The following is a 25344-nucleotide window of genomic DNA, read 5'->3' as shown; positions in this document are numbered from 1 at the left end:
GAGAGACGTTGCAAGCCTTTGTTTTATCATTACTTCCATGGCAGGTGCTCTGTGAGTCTCCCCTCGCCGATATTTCACGATAAACACTAGTCTAGCTGAAACCACTGTCAAAAATTTTCCCCACTCTTTATTTGTGCCAAAACCAAAACGTAGATTCCATGAATAAAGCTTCTTTCTTAGAAGTGCACGCCTGTGGAACTGTTCCGGCTGCCTGTTTCCCACCTGACTACAACTTGGATGTCTTCAAGTCCAACATAAACAAATTCCTGATGAACCGCCCCCTTAAGTAGACACTTTATCAAATCTCAACATTAACGTACTGTACATGCAATAACTCTTATCCCCGAGTGGCTTCCGGGTCTTGATAAGTGGTGACCACCTTTAAAAAAAAAACAAAAGAAAAACATCGAAAACCTATTAAAATCGTCATTTTAAGGTTTTTGAGAACTTGGAAAGATACTTGATATTGACCAAAAAATCTTTAACTGGAAAATATATGGTGCTAATGCAGAGAGTGATCCACGCTATTTTTTAAATCGTATGTCCATGTTTAATTAAGGTTAAAGTACAGAATAGGTACAAAATACCCTCCTCTCCCCATATTAAGAATGGGTTTTTAAATAATAACGTTATTATTTCAGCACGGATCACTGTCTGCATGAGTACCAAATATATATATAGCAAAAACAAAACAAAAAATATTATAAAATTTTTCTTTACAGTTAATAAAATTTTAAATTTAAGGTAGGTTTTCTTTTCTTGTTAAGCTTTCATCGGCGATGCTCGGCTTAATTTCCTCAGCGACGCTCGGTTTACTCCGGCTGTTGGCGTCATGTTCCGGATAAAGCCGGGTAGACTCTCTGCGTGAGTATCAAAAGGTTATTTAAAAATTAAGAATTAGCGAAAAAAAATTACCTCCAAATTAAAAATAAAAATAATAATTCAACTTAGAAGAATATTTCGAAATGAAAACAAATCTATTATAGAAAATATTTAATAACGTGCTCAAAGAATAAAACTATCACAGTTATTCCCCTTGGTTTTCTGGTTTGAAAATTAAAAGGTTTCAGATTTACGATAATAATAAGTAAATTTAAGTTAAATAAAATATAAATTGAAATGAAAATAAACTAAATAATTACATTTTAAATTATATTTTTAAATAGTACAGTATTAACGAGGCTATAATGTCGAATAAGTAATATAATCGAGCTAATTATTTAAAATGATTTAATGTGATATGCTAATAAGCATAACTCAGTCGATGTATATGTGATGTGAAGAATGCTATATCTAGAAATTACACATAAAAATAAATGTCTACTTTGACAGAAGTATCCTACAATGGGCATTAATATTTCTTGACTAGGAGAGGTGTACACACACTATAGACACTTTATATTTCTTTGATCATAGGGAGTTGTACACACAGACAAACACACACACGAACGCTATTACTTTATATAGAGAGATTATGCCATATACGCGCGAGCCACATTGGGCTCATATGCCCGAAATTGTATTTAAATAGTAAATGCTAAAAATTAATTGTTAAAATAAACCACATATTTGTGTGATAAAAAAAATACTTTTTGATGGTTTATTTTAATTTAAACTTCGCTGCTTATTAAAAAAAAAAAAAAATTTTTAAACACCCCTTCATGGTGTAAAAAAAACAAAACGATGACACTCGATTCATAATGCAGGCTGCTATGAAAAAGACAAAGGGATGGTCGAAACAACAGTGGTTTGACATCTGACCTCAAGATTTCAAGACGATCCGAGTCTGATCAACTCTGGTCGTGTATGATGGAGATGTGTGTTGCAGATCTCGCTGCGTGGGAAAAATGTATATAAAGTTTGTATTGCAAAGAAAATATTATTTTTTCAGTCAATTTGAAAATACATTTTGTTATAAAAAAAAAAACTATATTATGATTAAAAATAAAATGGCGTCGAACTTTATCAGACGGTGTCGTTTTCTAATAACTGAATGTCTACACATTTTCTTTCACCTCTTCCTCTTAAAAACGGCCTTCTGTCTTTCCCATCGCGTATTCTTGAAAGCAAATGACTTACACAAGGCAACATCAGAAAGAGTTTCATCGCCAGAACCAAACAAGGTAGAACACAACACAGAAAAGAGTTCCAATAGAAGAAAGACGTCGAATGCATTAACCAACCGCGGGAGGACATGGCAAAAACGTGCACTACGGCCAAAAATAGCGCTGTGTATCCAACATGGCTTTGTATCAGACGCCATTCACCCCAGTTGAAAACAGCACTAAGAGAAGGCAATGAGGAAAGACCAGTAAGAATCAAAAGTAATAAGGAGAGAATCCCTAAAGTGAGTGCTGATTCACCTGTAGCGTTTAACCGATATCTGTGGACAGCGTTTGTACTATTAGCCTTCCAATCGGTGATCGGCTCATACCACCAACGCATTGAACCTGGAGATAGAAAAGCAATCGACATAATCGCGTGCCAGACGCTGAACAGTAAAGCAAAAAGGCCGAGCATCTTGCGACATCGAAGCCAAAAATCAAGCCAAGAGGGGAATAGTTTATACTTAGTGCCATTATATAATTGCGCAAAAGCGGCCAAACATCCAGGTAGATACGTGATTGCAAGCAGTGTTATGGCCGTAAGACAAACAAGTAAATTTAAAAGGGTTAACGGTATTCTCTCCCAAGGGAAAGACTCTTTCGACTTAGCGTATTTGACGCTATATTTTATCACCATTATCCCAAGCCAAACGAAAAAAATCGCGCATGAAATAACCGTCGGCCCACCCCAACCAGGCAATACTTGAAGTGGGTACGCTTCGATACGCCGGGCTGCTTGAAGATCGCCAACATAAACGGGGCAGAATCCGATATCCTTGACTATGCAGGCGACCGTTTCGCGCGCCGCGACATCGTCAGCGGCCAGGTGTACGCGATGGACATCCTCCACGGCGATATCACTTTGAAGAGCGTTTGCCGAGAGAGTGTTAAAGCCTTTAACGATTCGCGCTTCAGGGAAGTGACTGGCAAGTTCCTCAGCGTTCGACCCGGTCTGGCAGGGTTCAGTGCGGTTGGAAGCATCGACCAATATCTTACCGCTGAGAAGTGTCCGGATAGGTGAAAGGAGGTCAGCGGCATTGCGATGGTGAATCGCCAAAAACACAACAGAGATATCTGGAATCAAGAAACAGTTTTTCACGGTCCCCACGTGTACTTCTTTCATGATTGAATCGTCAAGTGTCGTTGTAAAGTTCTGTCTTTGCGGATTACGACTTCCAATTGTGACTTGGTAGCCGCTGGACACCAGTCGATAGGCGAGGGCTTGTCCGAGATTTCCGCTTCCGATAATGGCTACTTTTTTAGCTTGGGACATTCTGTGCCGCCAACCTGGAAAATATCAAGAAATTTTCAATTAGGTCACTATATAAAAATATCAGTTTTGTAATCGACTTACAATATAAGCGATACTTTCTCTGCTTATACGTCTCTTCGTATTTTGATTTTTTTTCAAAGGAGATAATTACATGGAAACTTTCAGCGGTAAATGATTATATGGAAAACAGATACTACACTTTGAAAAATTTATTCGTTTTAAAAGATTTTACAATAAACATAAAATAAATATAAAATAAATTAGGCACAAGGCCATTAAAAAGTGGGAGAGGAGTGTCTGTGGTCATCCTTATCACTACTTAAGCGTTGTGTATGTTTTTCCTAGCTAGGATCCAGACACAATGATGCCACAATCACTCCAAAGGTCGTCGTATTTAAAATTTCCAAAGTAAATTTTTACTATAAAAACGCAGTAGAACCCCGGGATACGGCATTAAATGTTATTAACAAAATAGAGTACAGTATATAATACACGTTTATGTAATTAAATAACATAACACCGTAAGGCGAAGCAAACACCGTAAGCAGGGGTCGAAAAACATCGCATTCCACATTGTAATCTGAAAAACAAAAAAAAAAACGTATCTTATGGCCACCGTATTCCGAGGTTCTATAGTATATACATAAATAAAAAGCTGTTTTATTTCATCGTACATCTTGGGAGTCTTTTATGTGGAGTAAGAGTGTAAAAAATATATACGCGAAATACTTTCATACTCTTATACATGTTTGAACACCTATTGGAGAGAACTTGAATGTTTACTAGACCCTATTCTCGAGTGTCTAAGGTTTCTCTGAACCGTGGTGTTTCAGGACAAGCTTACATAAGGATACTCTCCCCCTACAAATAAACCTTGATTAAATCACAGTATTCGCGGCCCAAATAAGATCTCAGTATCGCTAACCCGCGCTGACTTTTACGAGGAATGGTGCACCTTCTCCAAACGTTACCTCAAGTAACAGCACGAAGCTGGATACTCCACCAGAATAGATTAATTATTGTCGAACATATTGGAAGTATTATAGTTACAGACAAATTACCATAATATTTGACACTTCATCGTGACAGACCAACGAACATGCTATTTCAAAAGAAGGTTTTGATAGACTAGCGAACATATTTTAAACTGAATCGTGACAAACCACGAAACATACTATTTAAAACTGAATTGTGACAGACAAAAGAACATATTTGAAATTTAATCGCTACAAACCAAAAAAACATATTTCAAACTGAATCGTGGCCGACATATATACATGATATTTGAAATTTTATCGTGACAGACCGACGAACATGCTATTTCAAACTACGCCATACAGACCACCAAACATGATATTTGAAAATTTAATCGTGACAGACCAACGAACATGATATTTCAAACTGAATCGTGACAGACATACATGATATTTGTAATTTTATCCTGACAGACCGACGAACATGCTATTTCAAACTACATCATTACAGACCACCAAACATGATATTTGAAAATTTAATCGTGACAGACCAACAAACATTATATTTCAAACTTAAATATGACAGACCAATAAGCAGGGTATTTGAAACTTTACCAGGACAGATCAACAAATGGAATATAGCAAACTTAATCATAACAAATATGTGAACAAATGGGACTGAGAAAAAAATTACATTTTTAACTTTCACAATCAGATGAAGGTAAACGATTTTGATTGAACCAATAGTTCGAGGATATTAATGTATATGTCTTATCAAAAGTATTATTTTTTTTTACATAGCCATCACTACTTATCAAGGCGCAGGGGCCACTCGAGGATAAGGTTTAAAGCGTGTACGGTAGTCAATTGGACAATATAGTAATTGTCAGTAATGGAAATTCAGTAAATTTGTGAAGTGGAATGGCTTATCAAGAACTTGTTTATATTGAACTTGAAGACAACCATATTGTAGTCAGCTGGAAAACCAGGAAAACGGAAGGCAATTCCACAGGTGTGCACTTCTAAGAAAGAAGCTTTGTTCATGAAATCTGCGTTTAGCTTTAGGTACAGATAAACAGTGGGGGTTATTGATAGTGTTTTCAGCTAGACGAGTGTTTCTTGTGAAAGTTTGGCGAGGGGGGAGTACACATTGCAGCTCAGTCGAGCACTTGCCATGAAAATAACGATAAAGCAAAGACAAACTCGCTACATCTCTTCTGTGAGATAGAGGTTGCAGGGAAGAAAAAAGGACATCTCCTATGAGGTTATGAAGTCTATTTTGAACTCTATCAAGGCAGGATAAGTCCTTTCTAGCAGCTCCTGGCCAGATGTGGCAACAATACTCCATCCTTGGACGAACTTGGCTCTTAAATAGATAGAGAATTGAATCAGCAGGGAAGTATCTACTGGATCGATAGAAGGATCCCACCATCTTTCCAGCGGCTTAATTTTAAATTCCGAGTAAAACAATTGTCCTTCATCAAATCATAATTACTTGTCACCACTCCCCATTTTACAAAAATATGAAGATAAATGGTGTTGATAAAGACAATAGTCCGAAGAGAGTATATATCACTTACTAAATGTAATACTATAATGCAATGTAATAAAATAATACAATAATGAAACAAACGAACGTGGCATACCACTGAAATGCTATTTCAAACTTCAACGTGACAGACCAACGATAGAATCAATATTAAACAGAATATGACAAACCAACGGAAGTGTTATATTAACATTAATCTTGAAAGATAAACGATAGTCTTAATTCGAACCTTTACATGGCAGACCAACGAAAATATTTATTAGCAATTAATGACAGACCAATGAAAGTGTTATTTTAAACTTAAATACGATAGGCCAATGAAAGTTTTACTGCTAAATTAAATGACAGACAAATGAAAGTGTCATTTCCAACCATAATTTGAAAAACCAACGATATTGTTATTCCAAATTTAAAATGACAGACTAGTGAAAGGGTTATTTCATTTTGAAAAAGGACAGAATAATAAAAGTGTAATGTCCAACTTAAAAATGGCATACATACGGAAGTCTTATTTTAAACTTAAGAATGACAGACCAACAACCGTGTAATATAAAATATTAAAATGACAGACCAATAAAAATGTTATTTCAAGCTGAAAAATGGCCGACCAAGAAAAGTGTCCTTCAAAATTAGAAGTGAGAGACCAATTAAAGTTTTCTTTCAATCTTAAATATGACAGACTATTGAAAGTGTAGCAGAAAATTTAAGAATGACAGACCAATGAAAGTGCTATTCCAAATTTAAAAATTATAGACCGATGAAAGTTTTATTTCCAACTTAAATATAACAGACCAACGAAATGGTTATTTCAAACTTAATTACAGACCAACGAAACTATAATATAAAATTTAAGAATGACAAACCACTAAAAGTGTTATTTCAAACTTAAATATGACAGACCAATGAAAGTATTGTTTTATACTTTAGAATGAAAGACCAATAACAATGTTAATTCAAATTTAAGAATTACAGACCAATTAAAGTGTTAACTGAAAGTTTAAAGTGACAGACTAACGAAAGTGGTATTTCAAGCGTATATATGGCATACGGACGAAAGTGTTATGCTAAACTTTGCCACCGCCTGGCGAACAGAGCAGAAAACATGTATTGATACGCCTAAAATTAAGATGCGTCCATTCTATTCGCGCACTCGGAGATAACAATTGTATTTCAAATTACTACTTGAAATACGTTAAAATGTTATGCGTTCTATTTAAATTCATAAAAGCGTGAAAAGAAAGCAAACAATTCGATTCGATTGAACGTCGTAATCGTTTCGACATGAAAGTGAGTTTCTCTTTTAACTCCCGTCGGGTTTGCGTCAATTGAATCATAAAGATTATTCAAGTGTCAAAACTGACGTGTGCGTGGGTGTCGTATATTATACATAAACAGACACAGTAGTATCGTTCGTGTGTGTATATCTGTGTGTACAGCTCTCCTACAACACACACAACTGAATTGGTTATGACCTAACCTGGCATGGCCTCTCAATTATGGATGGGGCACACCATCTATATTATATATAAGTGTGTGTGTGTGGGGGGGGGGTTGTACAATTGTACAATTTGTAGGTTGTTGTTATGAGAAGACTTCCATGGGGCCTTCCAGAAGTTGTTGGAATGATACAAGTGTATTGCAGTCGGTGGAGATTACTTCGAAGGCGGTGAGTTTCGTATGTGTACTATCAATAAAATTGTGCATGCGAAAAAGTCTGGAAACTTATTGAAGGAACCGCGTCTATCTCTTTATGGGACAATTGGCCTTCGGGCCAAGATCAAAGTGTAGTATCTGTTCCGGCAGATACTACACTTAAGATAATTTGTACCAGTCAATGGAGGGGAAACCCTCTATACTGGGACAATTATTATTTTTGGTAACCAGAGTGCCCCCTTTTTGCCTACTTTAAGGGGAGCTGGTTTTTACCTCACATTAAAAACGGCCTTGTGCCTAATTTGCTCAGTGGGGGAGCAAATAAACACCATCTGTTCCGGCAGATACTGCAAGCAAAGGCCATATGTGGGGGAAACCCCACATATAAGACCTTGGTCAATGTAGGGCCAACTCTTCATACCAATTGTCACTATCCAGCTCCCCTACTCCCCGGGGAGTTGGTCCCCATTTCCCCTTCACTCCTCACTTTAAAAATCGGCCTTGTGCCTAATTTGCTCAGTGGGGGAGCAAATAAATACCTCAAAGTGTAGTATCTGTTCTTCAGATGCTGCACTTCGATTTCTTGTTCTCTGTCAGTGGAGGATAAATCCTTCACGACTGAGATAATTTTTATTTTTGTTCCTTTTCTCCACGTTAAAAAACGACACTGGTGTCTAACTGTCCCGTGGGGAGGCATTGTAAATAGGAACAATGACAAAATGTCACTTTGACACAATGAAAAGTAGTCTGCGTGCATTTTATATAACAGCGTTAATTTATTTTTCCCCTCAAAATTGCTCAAAATACATATTAAAAACTAAACTTGGAAAAATTTAAATTTTTATCTTTAGCAGGGATATCCAGCGTTTTCCGGGATCAAAAGAAACAAAATAGAAAAAGATAAAAGTATGCGTGACATCTTTATATAAAAACTTCTGTTTGTCTAGCTCTTTCAGTCTGTTCCCTTTCCTTCTCCCAGTTTTCTTACACCCCTCTTCCCTCACTCCTCTTTTATCTTCGTTTCACCCATTCCTCTTTCTAATTTTGATATATTGAAAATAAAAACTGGAAGTCATTCACTATTCCTTTTCGGCCTAACATTTACAGGGAACATGAGCTGGAACAGATACATTGAAAGCATTGCCAAGGCTGCTGCGAAGAAGGCGGGCTCTCTTTATCGTGCTAGAAAGCTACTAATGCCTGAAAGTACCCTGTACCTCTATAAGGCCACCATTCGCCAATGTACGGAGTACTGTTGTCACATTTGGGTTGGTGCATCTGCTACTTGTCTCTCGCTCCTTGACAGGGTTCAAAAGAGAATCGCCAACCTGATAGGTCCTGAACTGTCATCTAAGCTTCAGCCTCTGTCCCATCGACGAAATGTTGCATCCCTCTGCCTGATCTACAAGTACTTTATTGGTGAATGGACTGACGAACTACAAGCACTTGTACCCCCTCGACGTGAATACCCCAACAAACCCGACAAGCAACTAAATCTCACCCCTTCACAGTAGAGATCCCTAGGTGTAAGAAAGCATTCTACTCCAATAGTTTCTTCGCCAAAACTGCTAGACTTTGGAACTCTCTTCCGGGATTCTGCTTTCCTAACTGTACTGACATGCAGAAGTTCAAGAGTAATGTGAACAGACATCTTGCTACTCATCTCCCCTCATAATATGCCCGCAACTTATGTCTCCGATAGTAGCCCCTACTTCAAAGTGGCACTGTGCCTTGTTTGGAGTGTAAATTGAATAAAAATAAATAAATAAAACAATGAGAATAAAAAAAAATGCCCCCTCCCCCAATGAAACCTGGCCTAGTTGTCCTCCAAAGAATTTATAATGATTTTTTTTTTTTTTTTTACACAGTGATCACCACTTATCAAGGCCCGGAAGCCACTCAGGGATAAGGGTTATTGCAAGTACATTACGTTAGTGTGGAGATTTGATGAAGTGTTTAATTAAGGGGGCGGTTCATTAGGAATTTGTTAACATTGGACTTAAAGACATCCAAGTTGTAGTCCGGAGGGAAGCAGGCAGACGGAACAGAGTTCCACAGGCGTGCAGTTCTAAGAAAGAAGCTTTGTTCATGGAATCCGCGTTTTGATTTAGGCACAGATATAGAGTGGGGGAAATTTTTCACAGTGGATTCAGCTAGACGGGTGTTTTTCGTGAAAGATTGGCGAGGGGGGACCAGAGATTGGAGTTCAGACGAGCACCTGCCATGGAAATAACGATAAAACAAAGATAAGCTCGCAACGTCTCTTCTGTGGGAGAGAGGTTGCAGGGTAGAGAAAAGGGCATACCCCACTAAACCACGAAGTCTATTTTGTACTCTGTCAAGGCAGGATAGGCTGTTTTTAGCAGCTCCTGCCCAGATATGGCAACAGTATTCCATCCTTGGTTTTAGATCTTATTTATCCGGGAAAACATACCAACTTTGTAGATGTTTGTATGGGATTTTTATTCTCATCTGGACATACACACACACACACATACGGACAATTGCGCTTTATATAATAGCCAAGCTGAACTACCCTGCGTTGCCCAAGGCCATATGAAACAAATAGACAAAATAAAGTTGCGTTTGAGCACACCTGCTAGTTTTAGAATATTGAGCACTTTTTCATCACTACGTATCAGTTTCCATCCCAGACAATGCCGAGTAAATTTTCTTGTATAAAATAGGATAACAAAACATTGATGTTTGTTTTACCGGGCAACGTGGCCTTTAAACATATTTGCTCTATCTAGGATACTGAGCACTCATTACTAGGGCTATGGCAAGAGAATATTCTTTTCATCATTTTGACTCTCGGGTATATATCAGTTAATATTTTATGTTTTTAGATAGAGTAATGTTGTTCTCGATTGATTAACTCTGTCTAACTGTGTCGGGTATATACTCGAGAGCCCAAACAATGATAAAAATATTCTCTTGTCATAGCCCTACTTATTACTTTATACGAGTTACCAGATATGATATTGTACTATTACTTTTAATACATTGTTCTCTTTAAAAGTAGTCCATAAATACATTTAAAAAATCAGTAAAAAACAATACCAAATTTATAGAACTTTGTTTAAGAGTTGTTTTTTTTATTACATTTTCACCCCAAACAAGGCACATTGCCACTTTGGTGTAGGGGGCTACTATCAGGGGCAACAACTACTGGGGTACTATGTTGGGATTTGGGCAGCAAGATGTCGATTCACGTTACACTTGAACTTCTGCATATCAGTACAGTTGGGGAAGCAGTGGCCTGGAATGGAATTCCAGAGTCTAGCAGTTCTGGGGAAGAAACTACGTGAGTAGAAAGATCTTTTACATCTAGGGATCTCTACAGTGTGGGAGTGCCATTTAGCTGCCTGTCGGGTTTGTCGAGGGTGTCTACGTCGTGGGGGCACAAGTGTCTGCAGTTCGTCAGAGCATTCACCATTAAAATACTTGTAGAACAGGCAGAGGGATGCAATATTACGTCGATGGGACAGAGGCTGAAGCTTAGATGCCAGTTCAGGGCCTATCAGATTTGCGACTCTCTTTTGAACCTTGTCTAGGAGCGAGAGACTAGTAGCAGATGCACCAGCCCAAATGTGACAGCAATCCTCCATACATGGGCGAATGGTGGCCCTATAGAGGTACAGGATACTTTCGGGTGTTAGTAGTTTTCTAGCGCGGTTTTACTTTCACTGGACATATAAGAAAATAAACTAGTCTTTATACTTATCGGACTATTGTTCTTATCTTGAGTGCTATCTGTGCAAGGTTTCGTTGTCCTTCAACCGACTTCAGGTATATTGATTGTTAGAAAAAGAAAAAAAAAAAAGGCAATCCGAATGAAACGCTGCACAAATGACACTGAAGATCAGAACAATAGCCAAACAAGTAATATAAACAACCAGCTCTAACCTAAAAAATTCAGAACTTTAAACTAGCTTTTAATTTGAAATGCTTCTTTCTCAAAATTGTTTTACTTTTAATAAAATATGTTATGAAAATATAGTTTTATCTTGATATTGACATTTTTTTTCCGATTAGTTTTATATAATAAAAACATTTTTTTATTTGACATAAAAATAATCTTTACTTTGAAATGTTTCTTTTAATATATTTTATTAAAAACGTGTGTTTTATTCTTTACATGTATTTAAATGCATTTAACAATTTACATGTTTTCAATAAGTATCGGTAATCGATAATCGAAAATATCCGATGAAAGAAGGAGCAGGCAATTTGGACCAAAGTTACCCCTATTACACAGCACGACATCACAAGTGAATTTGAGAAGTTTCATTACCAAACAAGTCGAAAGGTCTGACATATAAAATCAACAGCATGTTCTTTAATATGACGGGGACGCGGTCGAAATGAATGTTTCTTTTTTAAGCACAGTTGCACAATAATACTTGACTTTTTCATTTTAAACAAATTAAAGCCAATATTGCCGCACAAGTAGTGATGCCAGGCATATAGAATAAACAGTAAGTTCTTTGATATGACAGTGCCGCGTTCGAAATGAATGTTTCTGTTTAGAGCACAATTTTACCGTGTTACTATATTTTTTCATTTTAAACTTAAATACAAGCTATTATCACCGCACAAGCACTAAGGCAAAACATAAAATCAACAGTGTACTCTTTGATATAACAGGGGCGCGTTCGAAATGAATGTTTCGTTGTAGAGCACAATTGAAACATGATACTTGCCTTTCGCATTTTAAACTTTAATACAAGCCATTATAAAAAAAAATAATTTTATAAAATCCACAGTAGGTTCTCTACACTGCAATGATGCTATTCTCTATCTATATAAGAGCCAGGTACGTCCAAGGATGGAATACTGTTGCCACATCTGGGCAGGAGCTGCTAGAAAGGACTTGTCCTGCCTTGATAGAGTTCAAAATAGACTTCGTAGCCTCGTAGGAGATGTCCTTTTCTCCTCCTTACAACCTCTATCTCACAGAAGAGATGTTGCGAGTTTGTCTCTGATGTATCGTTATTTTCATGGAAAGTGTTCAACTGAGCTTCAATCTATGGTCCCCCCTCGCCAAACTTTCACAAGAAACACTCGTCTAGCTGTAAACACTATCAATAATTTCCCCCACTCTTTATCTGTGCCTAAACCTAAACATAGATTCCATGAACAAAGCTTCTTTCTTAGAACTGCACGCCTGTGGAATTGTCTTCCGTTTTCCTGCTTTCCGGCTGACTACAATATGGTTGTGTTCAAGTCTAAGGTAAATAAGTTCTTGATGAGCCGTTCCATATAAGTTATTAAATTTACCAAATTTTCATTACTAATGATTACTATATTGACCAACTTCTACTGTACACTCTTTAACCCTTATCCTTGAGTGGCCTCTGGGCCTTGATAATGTGGTGATGCCTTTGTAAAAAAAAAAAAAAAAAAAAAAAAAAAAAGACTAACATATTGGAACTTTTTTGGAATTCCCTCCCTGTTTCCTGCTTTCCTGACTGTAGTAACATGAAGAAATTTAAATGTAATATGAACCGATATATTGCTGTTCAACCCCCGTCTTAGAGTGTACCCATAGGTATGGTCGCTAATTCATACTAGTTCCTTATGTCTTACAGGCGATGTTCCTTATTTCGACTGAATATGAGTAAAGAAAAATAATTGGGTTTGTATTACTGTACACAGATTCGAAAAAGTTGTCAAAAAAAAACAAATATAACAAATAAATGTTATCAAAGGTAAGATAAGTAACTTTTCTACCTAACTGGATATGTTTTCAGTTTTTTTATTTAATGTAACATGTTTATTTAGCTCGAAAAACATACTGTGTTTACCGATGTATTGGAAAATTCAAAATGGCGCCCGACTTTCTCTTTAACACAGTAAGTTTCGGAAAAGATGTTATAAATAATAAACTAGACAAAATACTATTAAAACCCCACCGAATATATGTCAACCTATGTCACGGTAACATATATTGAGCGAGTTTCTAACAGTATTTTGTCTAGTTTTATATTTATTTTAGTTTTAGGCAGACATACATACATACATACATACATACATACATACATACATTTAAACAGACAGGTGAGATTTATATTATAGAAGATAACGAAAATTGAGATATTGAATTTCACTTTCTACCCGTTGAAATTAGTGAAATATCCAAAAATTGCAGAAAATGATAAAGTGGAAAATTAATTATCAACTAGCAGGGACGCCCGACGTAACCCAGTCGTAAAGTACGCTTAAATATGATATTTTAATTCTTGCAGATTTCGTATATATTATTATAGAGTTAATGTTCTATCGATTATATATATAACTCTAGTTCTTTCAGCTATAATCGAAACCCAAACTTATGAAGAATTCTTGATAAAATTATTTATTACAAGAAATGGGAGTCCATAACAATTAAACGACAGTCACTCGGATGTAAGCGTGACACACAAAATAAATAACACACGCTATCCTATTTATATATATAGATGATATATGTGTATCCTATTAATATATAGATGAAAACTATTTTTCAAAGAAAAATTGAAAGTCGTACTTAAATAATAGGGGAGGTAACTGCAGCATGTCTTGATACATTTTCAAAAATAATGGCGGATGAATGAATCGTGAAAGCACATGTTTTATGTAATGCGGTAATATGTTATTAATTGCAACAAACATTTAGTAGATGACATTTGTTTTTTAATGGAAATGCAATCTTGCGACTTTTCGATTTTTTTGGTCTTATTTTGAAGAAATGTCTATTCTAAGTTTATTTCCTCAGGCCGTTTGCTTTTGGCATCCTCTTCATGTACCCTGTTTCTTTGGTAAATATGAAGAATTACTCCACCCTCGAAAATTCCTTTAAAATTACCACTCTTCTAGGTTTTCGGGGTCGCTGAAAACGAAAATAACGTTTAAAATTACGGCAAATGAGTAGTTTCCAAGATATAAAGAAATGTACGTTTTAATAAAAAAGGGGGATGATTACTTTTCTATAATAATTTAACGTAAAATGAGCACCCTTTCGTGGCCACGTTTGTTTTTCGGGAGCGGGGGGGGGCTTTCTTTTACTCTCAGGAAATCCTTTAAAATTACCACTAACGTTTAAAATTCCGGGAAACAATTAGTTTCCAAGATATGAAGAACTGCAATCACTTTATGATTACCATTTTTTAGTGGGGGGGGGAGCTGCCGTTTTTTTTTTTAGGGAGATATTCAATTATAGAACTGGTATAGTTATTTAACAGGTGATTATGCAGTTTAATTAACCGTTTGGAGCAGAAGAACTGTTTAATATTTTACAAAAATTCTGTTTACATTTGGTGGGAGGCGGTGGAGGGGCGGGGGGTGTTGTGGCCGCCGCCACAATACCCCCTCCCCGCCCCTTCCAATTCTTCTACTCGGTTAATTTTGACGCGTTACTTACGTTAAAACAGTTAATTAAACTGCATAAGCACCTGTTAAAAAAACTATACAAGTTCTATTTGAATATACCCCTCCAAAAAAAAGAACGAAAAACAAACCGGTAATCCCCCCCCCCCCAAAAAAAAAAAAATTAAAAAACAGGTGACCATAAAGTGAATGAATTTTTTTCATATCTAGGAAACTACTTGTTTCCTGGAATTTTAAACGTTAGTGGTAATTTTAAAGAATTTTCCGAGTGTGAAAAGAAAGTCCCCCCCCCACGAAAAAAAAAAATCATGGCCACAAAGTGGGTGCTAATTTTACGTTAAATTATTAAAGAAAAGTGAACTCCCACTTTTTTAAAACTAATATTTCTTTATATTTTGGAAACTACTCATTTGCCGTAATTTTAAACATTTTCGTTTTCAGCGACCCCGAAAACTAGAAGAGTGGTAATTTTCAAGGAATTTTCAAGGGTGGAGTAATTCTTCATTATGCAGAAATTTAAATGTAAATTTAACAAACATCTCTCGGTCGAATTCCCCACTTAGAATGACTCTTATAAATCTTTTTTTTTTTTTTTTTTTTTCAATTTTCTTATATTGTTAACGAAGGAGAACTTAGTTAATAAAAATTGAGTATTTTTTTTTTTAACTTCCCCCCCCCCTTTCAGCATTCAACGAAAAAAATCGTCATTTTTAAGGTGAATATTGGAAAGAAAGTAAAAGTTTACCAAAAATTGATTTCTATGATTATACATTTGAATGTGGGGTAAAAGCGCACTGGGGGACCATTCGAAGACGGTTAATGTGCACTGGTTTTCCAAGCTGCAAAGGGTGTTTATTCCGAAAGCCGTTTTTAACATGGGGGGATGTTTATTCCGAAAGATATTTTATTTTCAACCTCGCCGTAATCAGCTTCTTAAAAGGTACGTCTTCAGTTGATCTCGCAATAACTTTTCACGAAATGTAGAAATTCAAAATGTTCTATATTAATTTTTTTTTTTTTTAAGTGCTTATGCAAAATCCGGACCGTGCTGAAATAGTAACATTAGTTTTTAAAACCCATTCTTAACACGGAGAGGAGAAGGCGTTCTGTAACAATTCTCTACTTTCACCTAACAATTTACAAAACAAAAATATCGTTAAACTTGAATATAGTTTGCAAATCCTATTTAAGAAATAACACGGTTCGTATTTTTCAGCATAGACAAGAAAACAAAAAAGGGTTTTTGTGCCTAACTTTAAATACAAATTCCACAAACAAAGCGTCTTTTCTATAACTACACCTTGTGGAACACTGTTCAGTGTTCCGCTGACTTGTTTCATGGCTGACTAAGTATGGTAGCCTTCAAGTCTAATGTAAACAAGTTCTTGTAAAACAAATCAAATTCTACCCAACTTACACCATTAATGATTACTACACTACCATCTTATATTCATCAACCTTTATCCTCGAGTGGTCTTCGGGCCTTGGTAAGTGGTGACTTCCTTGTAAATAAAAAAAGTTACCTTTCCATCTAACTGAATATTTTTCTGTTTTAACTTATTTTAAAGCGTTTATTTACTTCGAAACATAAGTGCAAGAAAAACATGGCTGACATTAAAAAAAAAGATCTGAGGCTTCGATAACGCTCAAAAATTGGAAATTAGACGAAATAACTAAATATGAATAAAAAAATATTTTTTTAATCGCAAAAAAATTTATAAAAACCACAGGATGTCGTTTATTATTATGCATTGCTAAATTATTGTTTTCATTTATATTTTTCAGAAAAGCCAACAAAACCAAAAAGTTCTTTAAAAAAAATACAACAAAAACAAAACAAATATATAACAATTAAATGTTACCAAAGGCAGGATAAGTTGTTGCTCTACCTACATGGATAAGTTTTGTGTTTTAACTTATTTTAAAGCGTTTATTTACTTTGAAACACAAGCAGTGCAGAGTCTTTTAGACAGTCATCTTGGGAGTCTCGTTAATTGCCCAGAAATAGAAAATTAAATAAAACACTAATAAAAATAGTTTGTTTTTTTTAATTGTACCTATTTACTATGCCTCCCCACGGGACAGAGTTAGACACCAGGGTCGTTATTTAACGTGAAGAAAAGGTACAAAAATAAAAATTGACCAAAAGACCAAGAACAAAAAACAAATCACGGGCATCGTCTAATTCCGATGCGACGCGTCACTAAACTATTATTTCCATGTATATTTTCTGGGCACTTATTGTAAGTTATATATGGAAATATAGCTTGTAAGATACCAGCCAGGAAAGAAAAAAAAAGGGAGTTACAATCAAAAACAAAATAATACAAAAAAAAAGAAAACAAAGCCGGAATAAAAAATAAATTCCTTTTTATATCTTACCTTTGCGATTAAAGCGTTCGTCATGTAGTCTGAAAAACTTATTGTTTTTGAGGAAGACAAAAAGCGAAATTAGGTTTGTTATCAGCTCTATTTTGCTAGATATGACCACCCCCACCCCTCAAAAAAAAAAAAAAAAAAGTCTAGGGGTGCCTGGGTAGGGGTCTGGGTTTTGGCTAATCTTTCAGTTCTTCTGTAAGGCAACACATTTCAGTTTCCCACGGTATCGAGTAACTGGAACAAGCGTTTTTGGGGTTTGTTTTTTTTTTTTTTTTTATTTTACATCCCCCCCCCCCGCCATTAGGTTCCTGTGAGGACACAACAGAGAAAGCAGTGTTTTTTTAAGGGGTAGTTTTTGTCATCTGCCCCCCCCCCTTCCCCGCGCCGCATACACACACTCCAGCTACAATTCAATCCAGAATCAGTTTATAAATTATTATTAGCGAATGCATTGGAAATGGCGTAAAATATTTTCCGGTTTTGACCATCATTTTAAGTTTAGAAGGCATTAGGAAGGCTATCCGAAATATGCGCATGGGTGGCGCCTGACCATCCTGACCGCACCCGCACCTCTCTCTCTCTCTCTCTCTCTCTCTCACCCCTTTCTCTATCTCTCTTTCTCTGTGTAATTATATATATATATATATATATATATATATATATATATATATATATGTATATATATATATATATAGTGTAACCCGGATGTAAGAGACTTCGTAAATTGTACCTGCAGCTATCTTATATCCGGGGTTCTTATATCCAGGTTAAGCTGTACATTAACACAGGCTCTAATTTGGGACCAGAGAAAATCTCTTATATCCGTTTTTCTTATATTCTGGTCTCTTTATATATATATATATATATATATATATATATATATATATATATATATATATATGTGTGTGTGTGTGTGTGTGTGTGTGTGTGTGTGTGTGTGTGTGTGTGGACTGGCTGCCCAGCGTTCCGTTGCTCGGTCGTAAAATACAAATAAATATATTTTAATTCCTACTAAGACATGTGCATGCTAGTATTATGCGTTTTTCCCCCCGAAACAGTTCCCGTCTTGAAAGTAAAAAAAATAAAAATTAAAAATAAATACTCAAGCGAAAGACAGCTAGTCAGGTACGGTAATCAAACGGCCAGCTTGACGCAATGTTTAAAAATTATTTTTAAAACTACTTATTTTTAACATAATGTGAACGATTCGCGCATGCGTATTCGTGAAACAGTTGACAAACAGATAAAAATCCGATCAGCCCCAGGTACCAGTTTTTCAATTTTGACCCCTTAACAACCCTGTTTCTGGATGAAAAATCGATTTAAAAGTTTTTCACGTGTCTGAATATCCTATATACCAAATTTCAAGTCCTTAGTTCAAACATTCGTTGAGTATATAGGTTGAGAAGTGTCTTCACACACACACACACACACACACACATACATTCTCACTTTTATGGATATATAGATGATTAAAATAAAGGAAATATTTCGACAAGATGGAGAGATGAAAAGGAACAGATCAAGTTATATGTTCATCAACGTTACGTCTACATTTCAAAGCTTTAATCATCCCGAGGAAGTCTTGAAATAAAAACGCAACGTTGATGAACATAAAACTTGCTTTCTTCCTTTTTCGTCGTACAAAGATAAATATAAATATTATCTTAAAATTGGAACCTATCAAGATAAAAAGCTCAGTATACTAGCTCCATTCATCCATCCAGCGCGGCCGTAGTCGAGATTGAACTTACTACACGAATTTGTAGTGTAATTCAAATCTTGTCGGTAGCTGAATACTTGATGCTTCGCCAGAGCTATCAAGCGTATTTTTTATCGTGACGCCATCACTAGATGGGGTGCTTGCCAAGGCTTAAGAGAGCCCCATCTACCCTCGAGAGAAAGATAGACCGCGCCAGTTTCTCAATCTGGTATTTTACCTTGCGGTACATACAGCGCCTCGCCTGCCCAAATGGTTACCCATCTAGCACAGGCCAGGCGCAACGTTGCTTAACTTAGGTGATCAGGCGAGAACCGGTGTGTCAGGGTGATTGTACCGTACAATCTATACTAGCTAGAGCCATTAAAGAAAGTGGCAGAACTGATGATGAAAAAAATTGAATGAATTACAATATTTATTGAACCATTAAAAATTCAAACAAGGAATTATCATGAAAAATAATTTTTCATCCATGAACTTTCAAAGATGAGATCTTTTCATCAGAGAATAAATATTCGTAAAAAAATGCATCACTCGTTGGCATAACTTTGAAAATATATACAAAAATATATAACTTTTTTTTTTAACAAAATACACTTTCAGTAGAATAACAGATCAAACAATCAATTAAGTAATTAGCTAGTCAGATAACATGAATTGGGACAAATACGTTAAAGACATTGTCAATGTGGGCTCCCTCTACTGTGCTAGAAAATCACTCACACCTTAGAGTATCCTATTTTTACAAAGCCACTGTTCGCCTATGCATGGAGTATTGTTGCTACATCTGGGCTAATGCATCTGCTAGTAGTCTCGCTCTTAAAACAGGTTCCAAAAAAGTCTCGACGTAACGTACTGAGCATACAAATCTGACGTTCTTTATTACTCTTTTACAGTGGTTGCTGGCATTCTTGAAGGTGGCTTTAGTTTCAGTACATCGACAGTGAGGGTTAAAAGTGTTTGCAAATTGTATAAATTGATAAATTTATGCTTCAATATTTTCCAATATAATATGTTACTCACTGTTTGATATGCAAATATATGAAGTAAATTCATAGAAATGGAAACCAAATAGTCATATTCTGGGGGGGTATGGATCTTTAAATGATTACATAAAGAAATATGGACCAAAAGAGTTTGCAAGCATTCATTTATCCGCAATAAATACCATTTTTAAACATGATATTATTCGAAAAATTGTGTCATGATTATAGTACCATATATTGATAACATATTACAAGAAAACAGTTATTACTCAAATAACAATTAACACAACAATACGAATTTATGAAACTATTTAACCCTCTATTCGCTTTCCTCCATTTTTAATCAAATCAATCAGCCTCCTATCAACAGAGGATGTTAATGCATGCACTTGCTGAGGTGTGATTTCAGAAGATACCTTCTTGATTCTCTCCCAAATGTCTTTTTTTACTATGGAATTGATGCCAGTTTTCGTAAACCTTCCTCTTCAGAATCGATCAGAGGTTCTCTATCGGATTCAAATCCGGGCTCTGAGGTGGCCAGTCCATCAGACGTTCACCAGAGAATCCCTTGTCTGAAAGCCAAGCTTTTGTGAACCGAGAAGCATGGCTTGGGGCATTGTCTTGTTGGATAATTAGATTCTGGTTGAAAGCACCATTTTGTGAATTCAATCAGGGCAATAAATTTGCTTCCAAAAACTTGCAGTAGTTTATAGAATTCATTTTGACACAGTCAGGGACAAGAAAGGGACCAACAATCTCACTTCCAATAATACCAGCCCAAATCAGCACTCCTCCTCCTCCTCCTCCTCCTCCTCCTCCTCCTTGTTGACGTCTGAATCGCAAGCGTGGGCTATTGCCTTTTAAGAAACCATCCCTTGGCCCAACTGTCGGGGCCGTCGAGGGTTGTTCTGGCCTCGTCAGTCTAGAGAATATTTTGAAAATTGGTTTTCAAATATTTAGTGGCCCATGCTAGTCGCTTCTAACAGTTTATATTACTCAAAGGAGGACATTTTGTCTGTGTTCTCTGATCAGCTATCTGTTTCAAAATCTGATTTCGGGTCCTTTTAGAGATGACAGACACTCCTGCGTGGTCGAAAATAGCTTTGCTTGTGCTGTGTAGGTTTGCTAGCAAACTCCTATTTATTTTTATAATATCTCGTGGTGAATTCACCTTTGGTCTGCCACTTTTATGCTTTTTTCTTCCATCTTTGCCGTCAATGACGAAACGTTTCACAGTTCGATGATCTCGTTTCAAAATTTTCGAAATTTCCAATGTAGATTTCTTTGCAGCAAGAAATGTAACAATTTCACCCTTCTCCCTATCTGTCAACATCTTTCCTTTAGCCATTATCAATAAATTAAGATTACCTGCATAAACTTTTGGCTCACCTGAAAAGTGGAAAATGTCAAACTATTATTAAATTCTGGCTTTTATCGTAAAGTGTAGTAATGGAATGAACCAGAATGGCAACCAGCAAATGATGGAAGAGTCCAAAATGAAAAATTAAGCAAAATTAATAAAGAAATTGAGAAAAAATAGGCCTGCAAACTCTTTTGACCCCCACTGTATTACGTGTGGAGCAATAAAAATAGTGATTTCTGTGCGCAACATTCTTTTTAAACGTGGAACGCAGAGGTAGATCTGATATAATGTATGAAAGCTATCTCAGTCAGCCATAGAGTATCGATATACTGTACGATGGAGAGGTATGTCGGAGGATTGATTACATTTTGTTTTTATCTTAACTGAGACAACTGAGTGGTTGGAAGATCCCAGTGAAGACAGAACGGAAGATGAACATAGCTCAGGGCAATTTGTAAGAAAAAGGTTTAGGAGTCTTGCAAACTGACCATCAGTGTCGGGCACACGGATGGGTTCGTGAACAATCTGAGTAAGGTTATAAGCAATGGAGAAATCATAACATAACCTCCCCTCATCACCTGTCTTTTTGAATGGGCTAACCATTCCACACTGTGAACATTGAAGTCTCCACAGATGTGAATGTTAGCCGAAGGATAAGCAGACAGGATGAGGTCAATTTTCTCAGATATGCTCTTAAAGATTGTAACTGCACTATTATAGGCGCGATAGAAGGCAAATATAAACACAATGATATAAACAAGTGCAATCTGAAAGCACATCTAGAGAAATTTACGGTCTTTTATGGAGATGTCCTTATCACATGGAAAGCCATATTTAATGTAGGCACATATTCCATGTGCATGACGATCTTGGGGCCAGGTTTGGATGTTTAATTAGAATATCCTTAATTACGAACTTACGAAACTTAATTACGAAAACAGACGAACTTACGAAACAGACGAACTTACGAAACTTAATTACGAAAACAGACGGTCCAATGCCAGTTTCGCTTAAAAAGAATAGGTCTGGTTTTGTCTCCTGTAATTGGATTTCAACCTCTAGAAGGTTAGAACGTAGACCCCTAATGTTGGAGAAAGAGACATAGTAGTGGGGGTCTATGTTGGAAGTTGGAATTTATATAATTATATTACATATTTGTATAATTATATTACATATTTGTATAATTGTATTACATATTTATATAATTGTATTACATATTTATATAATTGTATTACATATTTGTATAATTGTATTACATATTTGTATAATTATATTACATATTTGTATAATTGTATTACATATTTGTATAATTGTATTACATATTTATATAATTGTATTACATATTTATATAATTGTATTACATATTTATATAATTGTATTACATATTTATATAATTATATTCACGGCTCTGTTACAATACCTGGGAGATGATATCATGAATATAGAACAGATACTACATTTATTTCACCAATAAAAAACGGAGGAAGTAATGCTAGGAGGATGCTTTTAGTAAGAATACGGCACAATCAACGAACAAACATATACTGCACTACAAGCCCCTTCTCATAAAAGGAGGAGTTAATGTCTGGGAGGATGATTTCATTTTGTTCTTCCTACCTCAACAGATAAAGATTTTCCTTTTTCCCTAGCGTCAAGTGGAACTCCAATTGACAGGACCTCTTTACACTAGTGGAACACGTTACCGCATGACTGCTCCCCTGCTGATTACAACTTGGTTGTCTTCAAATCCAATGCCAACAAATTCATATAATAAAACACCGCATAATTAAATACGTTTTATACCGATGTTAGTACTCCCATAGTGTTCATCATTCGTATGACATTCCATTTCTCGCCTAGCTTAGCTTGAGTACGTGATGTTCGTACCAGTCGGGAATACGTCCCTGACAATCAGTCCAACAGTGGCTTTGCTGCTGTCGGGCTCATGCATACTTCTCTTGTCTTAAGAGATCCACCCTCCCAAGTTTTACCTCCTCCGTGAGAAATGTTAAGATTTTGCTAATCTACCAAAGCGTCACTTTAGCATTTATATTAGATATTACATATAGTTATGTTAGGAGACAGACGTTTTACACAAAGGTAGCAAAGATGTCAGTAGGATTATGATTCGTCAAGACCGTAAGAACAAGGGTGGAAAGACATGACGTCACATAATGCGATACTGACGAGATTCTGGGATGAGATCAAAGTTATGGTAGAGGCGACCAGGCGCATTAAATAGTGTTTAACAAAACCATAATTAAATAATGCAGTTAACTTGTAATCGAATTACAATTTCTGAAAGTTATTTTTTTAAATTAAGGCTTTCAGAATAAATTTAAGCAAATGGGCCAGATCTTATTTAAAATCTATTATATAAAGGACAGTTATGTGTGTTTGTATGCATGTTCAGCTAAAACTACAAACTACTAAACAAGCACCGACAAAGTCGGTATTTTCTTGATCAACGTTTCCGCGGATGCCCGATATCTAAAATATATATATATATATATATATATATATATATATATATATATCCCCGAAACAGTGTTTCATGGTAAACAACTGATGATCCCTTGAAAAATAAATTATTGGTATTATAGTAAATTCGAGAGCGAGTTGATGCAGTGATTGCAGGTGATTAAATGACTTCCTGACTAGATGGTTTTCTAACGAATGATAATATTTTTTGTATAGTTTTAAAGGTTAAAAACTTCAAAGACTAATATATATATATATATATATATATATATATATATATATATATATATATATATATATATATATATAATGCCAGTATCAACAAATTCATAGCATCGCTATAATATTCATTTAATATTCATTTGCTAACATCTTTCATCTGATGAGAATAACGCATTTCTTTGAAACTTCGTGGATTAAGGAAATTTCAATATATCTTATTTGAGTATCCTGTCGAACAATAAATTCAAGTAAAATATATTTTTATATTGTTAAATTTATGTTCTTATGTGTGTGTTTATGAGAAAAATATGCCTATCCAATTATATTTCACCCTTTATTCATACCACTTCTTTTATTTATGAAGCTCGATGTATGATAAATATAGCTACAGAGCACATATAGATAACTGACAAAAAGTCTATTTTAACATGTTGGAAGAATTGCACGATAAGATGAACAACATCTCCGATTTTGTAAAGGAATCTTGTTTTGGTTTGTTTTCAGTCATTTTATTCCGCTATTTTATTTACTAAAGGGAAATAAATCTGATTTTCTTTATCAAGAATTGATTCTCTTATGCAAACTTTTCTCGAGGAATCTAATAAAAGACAGTTGTGTGTGTGTGTGTGTGTGTGTGTGTGTGTGTGTGTGTGTGTGTGTGTGTGTGTGTGTGTGTGCGTGCGTGTGTGTGTGTGCGTGTGTTTCTGTGTGTGTGTGTGTGTGTGTGTGTGTGTGTTCTGCTAGAGAGGAAGGGACTGGATGAAGGATGGTAGGTTGGTAGAGAGGGGAGAAGACGGGAGAAAAGGGAAAAAAAAAGATAGAAAGACATAAAGAGAGAAGTATAGAGTGTGTCTCGAGTAGAATTCTTCAAAAATGCAAAGAAATGTCTTCCAGATCTAAAATGCACAAGCGCCACTAATGCTGTTAGAATCTGTTTTATAAAATTGATGAATGCAAATAGCCTCAGGTTAAAGGCTTCAAACTTCCTTTCAAATCTCTAATGTAATTCATTTGTTTTTAGTTTTATTTTTTTACTTTTTTTTATATTAACAAAAGATTAAAATGTATGACCTTTTTTACAAAGAAACTGAAATGCATTCTGACAAATTTAATTTCGTAATTTAATTGCTTTTAGTAGGAATACGGCACAATCACGTTGACGCGCCGGTTCTCGCAAGACCACTGAAGTTAAGCAATAATGAGCCTGGCCAGTACCGGATGGGTGATCATTTGGGAACACCAGGCGCTGTATGTTCTCTCCGCTTATG

The 25344-nt window shown here is 35.7% G+C and overlaps 1 protein-coding gene across 1 annotated transcript; it reads right to left on the bottom strand.

Moving 5' to 3' along the window:
* Positions 1–1568: 1568 nt before the first annotated feature.
* On the bottom strand, positions 1569–17887 carry LOC145252541 (metalloreductase STEAP4-like). Its single transcript, XM_080112090.1, has 2 exons — positions 17308–17887; positions 1569–3392 (listed from the first exon to the last, which is right to left on the bottom strand). The coding sequence occupies exon 2, from the start codon at positions 3376–3378 to the stop codon at positions 1966–1968; it is 1413 nt and encodes a 470-aa protein (XP_079968216.1). The 5' UTR covers positions 3379–3392; positions 17308–17887; the 3' UTR covers positions 1569–1965.
* Between the last annotated feature and the right edge of the window lie 7457 nt (positions 17888–25344).

Source organism: Euprymna scolopes, chromosome 29 (assembly GCF_053919585.1).
Source record: "Euprymna scolopes isolate OS-2025 chromosome 29, ASM5391958v1, whole genome shotgun sequence".
Lineage (NCBI taxonomy): Eukaryota > Metazoa > Mollusca > Cephalopoda > Sepiida > Sepiolidae > Euprymna > Euprymna scolopes.
The sequence above is the reverse complement of the archived record's forward strand: the minus strand, read 5'-3'. Positions and strand labels throughout refer to the sequence as shown.

Bases quoted from the DNA above. Each gene is read 5' to 3' on its own strand.
- LOC145252541 (XM_080112090.1), bottom strand. From the start codon at position 3,378: ATGTCCCAAGCTAAAAAAGTAGCCATTATCGGAAGCGGAAATCTCGGA.